The sequence below is a fragment of the Microtus oregoni genome, unplaced genomic scaffold, assembly GCF_018167655.1.
Source record: "Microtus oregoni isolate MIOR12 unplaced genomic scaffold, Mior012 000007F_ref0000211, whole genome shotgun sequence".
NCBI classification, from domain to species: domain Eukaryota; kingdom Metazoa; phylum Chordata; class Mammalia; order Rodentia; family Cricetidae; genus Microtus; species Microtus oregoni.
Genome location: NW_024543066.1, coordinates 56,665,443 through 56,672,681, shown reverse-complemented (window position 1 = coordinate 56,672,681; position 7,239 = coordinate 56,665,443). Strand labels below are relative to the sequence as shown.

At 41.1% G+C, this 7,239-nt stretch overlaps 1 protein-coding gene across 1 annotated transcript; it reads right to left on the bottom strand.

Moving 5' to 3' along the window:
- Window positions 1-6,286: 6,286 nt before the first annotated feature.
- LOC121451020 (survival of motor neuron-related-splicing factor 30-like) lies at window positions 6,287-7,014 on the bottom strand. Its single transcript, XM_041656476.1, has one exon. It carries the CDS (start codon window positions 7,001-7,003, stop codon window positions 6,287-6,289), a length of 717 nt encoding a protein of 238 aa, XP_041512410.1. The 5' UTR covers window positions 7,004-7,014.
- Between the last annotated feature and the right edge of the window lie 225 nt (window positions 7,015-7,239).

Genomic DNA, 7,239 nt, shown 5'->3' with positions numbered 1-7,239 from the left:
CTGAGACTGTGGGTCTCAATGAAATCAAGGGCAGGAAAGACAAAACACACTTGTGATGGCTATTCTTGGCTGTCAACTTGACTATATCTGGAATTAATTGAAGCCCAAAATGGAGAACACACCTGTAAAAACTGATTGCTTAAGTCGCAGTAGTAGGTAGATCCAATTCAAATGAGGAATGTGAAGAATAAAGGCACACACCTTTAATCTGGATAATGGGGATGGGTGATACAATTGAGATCAGGCCACTTCCTTTTATTAACAACTACGTCTTACTCATTAAATACATATTCTCATTAATAACAACGTCTCTGCTCAACTGTTGTTTTAAAACTTATGCTCATATGATGCTTTGGTTTTTTCTTTCACTTAAGTTTTGTTTGTTTGTCTTTTAGAGACTAAGCAATTGAAGAAGATCAGTCTAAACTCAAATGAAATAGTTTCTCAGGGCCCGCTTAAAATCCCTGTGTATTCCAGGCTGCCACTGCAGATTGCCTCTGCCTCCTGAATATAATTTACAGGAGGATACCACTGTTTCCAGCCTGAGAATCTGTCCTTTGTGGAAGGGGTAATATGTAAGGGAGCGACCTTTGATCTGGGCTGTTATTGAGTTTGTTTTAGTTTAGGGGACAAGATGTCATTTGGTATGCATGGACACACCAATCAAACTTCCAGCATTTCTGCTGCTTAAGTTTTCCAATACAGGCCCAAGTCGAGGAGGGCCATTTAGAATAGCACATTTATTACATATAGAGAAAACAGTTGTTGTGACATATTCCTAGATGGAACATTGAACTATTGTTTACAATGACCTTCTGGTATATAAGCAACCATCTTAAGCCAGCCTCAAGAATATCTTTAATTGTATAGGTAAACACCAGACATAAAATAAAAAACAACTTGAAGCTTGATCTGGGTTCACACTCTTTGTTTCTGAAAGGGAGTGTTTTTACGCAGGCTTGGAACTCATACTATAGACCAGTCTGACTTATAAACACAGAGATATGCCTACCTCTGTCCTCTGAGTTCTGGGATTAAATACTTCACTTCTTAAATCATAGGAGAGGCAATAATAAGATGGTTGGCAAGGACAGGAAGAAGAGATACTGAAAAATATTTTTAAATGAATGGAATGTATTTGGTACACCTCATGGACCTTAGCACTTCAGAGCCTGAGGGGTTATAATCAGGAGCCCTCTGGCCTGGCCTGTACCCTGAATTTGCACCACAGCAGGAAGAGATGGAAGAAAACAGGGAGACTTCGGGACATTTATCTCCACCGTGGAATTTTGCTTTATTTTTTTCTTTACATCTGCACAAAATGGAGAAAGATTTTTCTGGCGGTCTCCGTGTCTTCTGTGCGTATATGTATTTGCCTTCTTGGTTAGTTTTTGTTGTAAGACCTTGCTGCACGACCTGACTAACCTTGAACCTACATACCTTTTACCTCATCCTCCCAGGTGAGAAGCACCACCAATCCTGACTTTTGATCCATAAAATATATTCTACATCCTCTGATTGATTTCCAGGCAGCATTCTTGTCTCTGTGGTATCACCCATATGCATGCAGTCATCTGTGTGCAGCTGCATCTGTGTGTCTTGTAGGACTGATGGAGGAATTACTTTCATTGGTGAATAAAGAAACTGCCATGGCCCTTTGATAGGACAGAAAATTAGTTAGGTTGCATATTCAAAAGAGAATGCTGGGAAGAAGGAAGTGAGGTCAGACGCATGGAGACAGCCATCAGGTCAGACATGCTGAATCTTCCCGATAAGTCACCACCTTGTGGTGCCAAATACATTGATAGAAATTGGTTAAGCAAGACGTGAGAGTTAGCCAGTAAGAGGCTAGATATAATGGGCCAGGCAGTGTTTAAAAGAATACAATTTGTGTGTTGTTATTTCATGGTATAAGCTAGCCATGCGGGAGCCGGGCAGGACGAAAAGCAGGCCTGCTCACCTCATCTCTACAATAGGACATAGATGCAGGGACTTCCAACATGCTAGGCAAGTTCCCTGCTACTAAGCTACATTTTCACAGTCTTACCCTTCTTCGGCCTTCCCTCATTTCTTCCTTTCTTTAGTCTCCTCAGGCTGCCCCACAGAGAACTGGGTCCAACATGACACAGAGCACTTGTCAATGTGATTCTGAGGTGGATATTACTCATGCTTCGTTGTATGAAGGCGTGGAGGTCAGGTCTCCAATCTCAGCAGCCCCAGAGTGTAGAACTTGGGGAACAACCTGGTCTACATCAGGAATTCCAGGATGGCCAAAACAAACTAGTAAGATCATATCACAAATTAATAATAACAATGATGGTAATGATATACTATAGTGCCACTACTACTAATAATAAAGGCTGGCTGTTTTTTTTTAAAATTTTGATAAAGACAACCTTTCAACTTGATTTGTAAGATTAAGAGTGTGCTTAAGGTAATTAAATAGAAATTCATGAACCAGGTATGATGCAGTACTCTATGGCTTTGATCTGATTAGTCTGAAGGCAGATGCTGACTCAATTCTGTGAGTCTGAACCTAACTTGGTCCATAGAGAATCTTCTAGCAAAGCCGGACATGCAGAGTGACAAGTTGTCAAAAAAAAAATGCATGAAACAAATAATGATTACCTCTTGAATTCCTGCTAAAATATTTGAGACTGCCAAAGCTTTGGAGAATGAACTATTCTTTCACAGCTGATTCTTTTAGAAAGAACTATCCATCTAATGGGATGGAGAAATGGTCAGAAGTAAAAAGTGCTAGATGCCTTTCGAGAAGACTGGAAACCAATTCACTGCATTCACAGAGCAGCTGACAACCCTGGTAACTCCAGTTATCAAGATATCCAGCCTCTTCTGGCCTCTGAGAGCACCATAGGCTCATGGTGCACAGGCAAACCTGTGTAGCAGGACCCAGACATTAGCAGAATACCACACATAAGCAAATGGGTATCCCTTGTGAACTTACCTTTCAAGGTGAAACAAAATCAAGCATTTATGTAAGAAAACAACACACATGCCATAACCGAAACCACGACTCAATCCACCAAACACATACTTTTGGGACTATCTCTAAATGTACAATCCTTGCTCCAAATATACTAACACTTCAGCTTCTGTAGCGCCATTTCTGGGTACCTCTTCTCTTTAACTGTAGTGTGTCAATCCAGAATATGGTGTTGTTTTGTGTGTGTGCTTAAAACTCACCTGAGAAAGGCTAGTTACTGTATTGGCATCTCGAACATTCCATGTAGTTGGCAGCTGGCTAATAAAGACTTTCTGTTGGCTTAAATCTATGTTCAAGCGGTATCCCAATCTCTCTATCTCTTTCTCTCTGTCTCGTGCTTGGTCTCTCACTTTCTTTGCATTTGTGTTTGCACTTGTGTCTGTTTGTATGTCTTTCTACTTGTTTCAGTCAGTTTTTCTATAAGGACCAAGGCTTTCTCTGGTATGTTGACCATTGATTAATCTCTGTTGATTAAACTCATGCCTCCACCTGTTGGGGACTTAAACCCTTTGGCTATGTCAAGCCCTCCAGAGAACCATCTACCTGAAATTAAAGCTCCACCAGCCCAATTCCCAGACTGTATATGAACAGATCCTGTACTTGAGCCCAAGGGGGTCTCAGTTTTCCCCATGAAAAGCTGCACTCCTCTCCAGGAGCAGGATCCTGGGAGCCCTGGGATGGCAAGGGAAAGCATTTGTTTTTACAAAGGAGGGTCCTGCATTGATTGCCTCCCTTCATTCAAATGACACATTGAAGGGAAGTGATACCTGCCACCTGATCCTAAACCCACATAGAGGAGAGTCACTGATGCTATTAGTTATTGTAAGGGCAAATGATTTTAGCCACTTTGCTGTGCACAGACTTTCATTTTGGATTCAATCCATGAGAAAGAATTTCCACAAGCCATGAAATTAGTTAATAAAAAGCAAGATTTATTCTACAAGGAAGCGTAATTGAAACCATAGGATAGAGTAGGAAGCCCCCAGGAGAGGGGGCTCTACCTGGGAATTTACCACTAGTTGTTCTGTATACAGCACAGGAACAATGTAGAAATATGCATCCCAGTAAACATCACGGGCACAGGCTTCATCTGACTGCTTGTCTCTCCTGGGTTGAAACAGTAGCAGCTAGAGGCGTTCTGAGGCCAGATTTTCAGCCTCATGAACAAGGGGGACAGGGCTCATTACTCAGTCATCAGCAATCGTCAAAACACGTGGTCCTGTATGCATGTCCACTCCCAGACATTGGCCAGATGTTAGGGTGTGCAGTGCATCAACAGGTCTCTATCTTAATTAAAACAAAAATTCTCTCCTTTCTCGTTCCTAGAACTGGCCAGGTTCTCAAAACAGAGAAGGGGCTTATCTACAGTTCATGCCTTAGACTGTGCAGAGCCTTAACACAAGCCTCCCCATTTTAAAATTACCCTCCTCACAGTTACCCACCTGTATTAGATTCCTAACTGAGGAACTCAAAATTCAAAACCAAGTGATTGATGTATCCTGTCTTGAGGGATGAGTAGCACTGGAGTCAGACATTCTGGAGAGCTAGTCTGGGAATTGTTGAGAGGATTGAATCACTGAAGTTATTTTCCTGTCTTCTATGCTTTGTGTGTCCCTACAGACATGATGAGCTCCATGAAGATGATAGAGGTGGGGAGCATTTTACAGATCACAATCTAAGGGAACGGGGAAGCATGTCTAAGTCCCTTCTTCAGTACCTGTTGAAAATATTCTGTACCCTTTAGAAACCAGAATACTCTCTCCCATTTAAGGTCCAGCATGGTAAGCATGGGAGTTCACAGTTTAATGAACAGAACTCACCACTGAGGAGGAAAATTATGAGGTAATGAGACCCTGAATCTCGTCCGTCTGCTTGATTTAAATGAGAAGTAATTAGAATTTTCTCATAGCACACCATTAAGTGGATCAGGAAGAGAGTATGAGGAGGATTAACTGAAGAGGACCAGAAAGACCATCAATAAATTTAGTGGAGCCGTCCCAGGGACTGTGAGTGTGAACGGAATAAAAAGCAGGAAGGAAAACAGCCACTTTCAGAGAATCCTGTCTGGCTCTACTCCTGCCTCCTTAGATGAATTCTTCCACCCTGACCTTCATGCTGTGAACACTGACAGGGTAAGAAAAGCATCTCTTCCCAGATCGTGTGTATGGGAGGAATTCTTTTTTGTTTTTTGAGATTTAAAAACACTTTATTTATTAAAGTTAAACATACAAAACTGAAATTAACACACACCTAAAAATTGTCTTCTTCCAGTAACAGGAAGACCCTTTTTCTATCTGTGTTTCTGGCTTAAACTCAACTTGGGGTAACTGTGGTGCTCACTTATACCAACAAATGCTGGCAACTTGATCTAGTTAATAAAAATTACAAACTCAGCTACATGAACATAATATACAGGGAAATTATGGTCAGATTAATGCACAAGAAATACAGGAAAATTCAATCATGAAACATTCAGTACTCTGCTTCATTGATTTAGCCTTGGTTTTTTTTTTTACAAAAATAGTATCTACATTGTATACAGAGCTATACATCAGCTTTTTGTTTTCCCATATAAACATTACACATTCCCCCAAAATGGAAGCACTACCACAAGTGAAAAATCAACAAAGAAAAAAACAATTCAAAACACCAAATAAACACGAGAGAAGGGGAGCACATCCTACACATGGTTTGTTTTTTAATATAAAATTCAAACTCAATGACCAAAAACTACAAGGTGAGTCAATTGTGGAAGTGACCTAACAGGCCCAGGAAAGAATTCAAGGAAAAACCTCAAACTAAACCCTGTCATTTATAAATTAACCCATGCTCGGGTTTGTCTGGACAATGGCCAGGTTATCATCAAACTGAAGATATCTTTAGCAGGCTGGCATTTTGCCATGATGTTCCAATGAACTGCTGGGATACATCAAGTGCAAAGCACCCGAAAACTCCAAATTAGGACTTACAAAATGTCTACTCAACATTAGTTAAGTAGGGGCCTGAAGTACACTGAGTCATCTAAGTGCTGATTTAAGCAGCATCTACCTAGAAAAGTTGCCTTATTCAACAAACTCTGAGGGAACTGTGGTAAGTAGTAATGAAAAGTTAAATGAGAGCAGTTATCAAATGTCTTCAAGTTTCATTCTACCAAAGCCAAACAATGACAACAATGTATCTTCCTTACTCATCTAGCAAATAATTTACCTTTAGAAAAATATAAGAATAAAAAGGTAAATTACTGTAAAGCCCTGCAGAGATGAAATCCAACAGTTTTTCTCATTATTGAGGCATCAAATGCCTGACATTGTATTTAGATGTGTCTTGATACTGAGTCATAGGCTTGTCAGCAATTCCGCAAGTTCCTACTCCAACTTTGCCCGTTACACTTTCTGGAGAAGCAAAAATCCTCCTCTTTACCTGGCCTTTTTTGTTTTTAGAATAAGCCCTGTTGTTGAACTGCTGCCATTTCACCTTCTGGTCCTCTCTTTCCTGCTCAAGTTCTTTTATTCTCTGTGCTTTTTTCAAAGCTTTTTTCTTTTTATATTCACGTTGCTGGGCAATCATTTCTTTTTTTGACATAGGTTTGTTGCCACTGTCCTCTTTTGCCTTCCTTCCTTCTTCTACGGGTTTGAGGTTCAACAACGGAGTCACGTCAGCATTGCCATAACCAGCAAAGGTGATTGCAGCGGTGCCATTTTCTTCATCTATCTCCTCGATCTCCGCTTCATAACACTGTCCGTCTTCACTCCAGATTGCCATACATTTGTCCCCTACTTTCCATGAATGAGTAGGCTGAGCAGAAGCAAAACTGTCTGAACTTGCAAGAGGTTCCGAAGGCTGAGTTGACAGAAGGTCTTTGGTCAATTCTATAACTTCTTGCAAGTCCTTCTTCAATTTCAACAGATCTTCATTTTCTCCGTTTCCAGACAGAGCAGCTTCTACTTGCTGGAGTTGGGCTTTGTAGCTAGCCAACTGTTTTGCTAGATCCTCGGACATCTTGGGCGGGGTTGGGGACAGGACTGAGGGCAGCGGCAGGGGCAGCTGCAGCAGGGAAAATAGCCAGGACGACTAGAAGATTCGGTCTGAAAAGGAAAAACTCCGCAGGCGCCTGAAGGGGGAGGGGGGGAAGGGGACGAATTCTTATAACAACATGAGAAGCGCAATACCAGCTGTGTAGGAATAAACACCATTCCCTTATTTATGGAAGATTGACCTCAGCAAGCAAATTCTCT

What these genes read in the sequence shown, in the direction of transcription:
- LOC121451020 (XM_041656476.1), bottom strand. Translation starts at nt 7,003, where the DNA reads ATGTCCGAGGATCTAGCAAAACAGTTGGCTAGCTACAAAGCCCAACTC.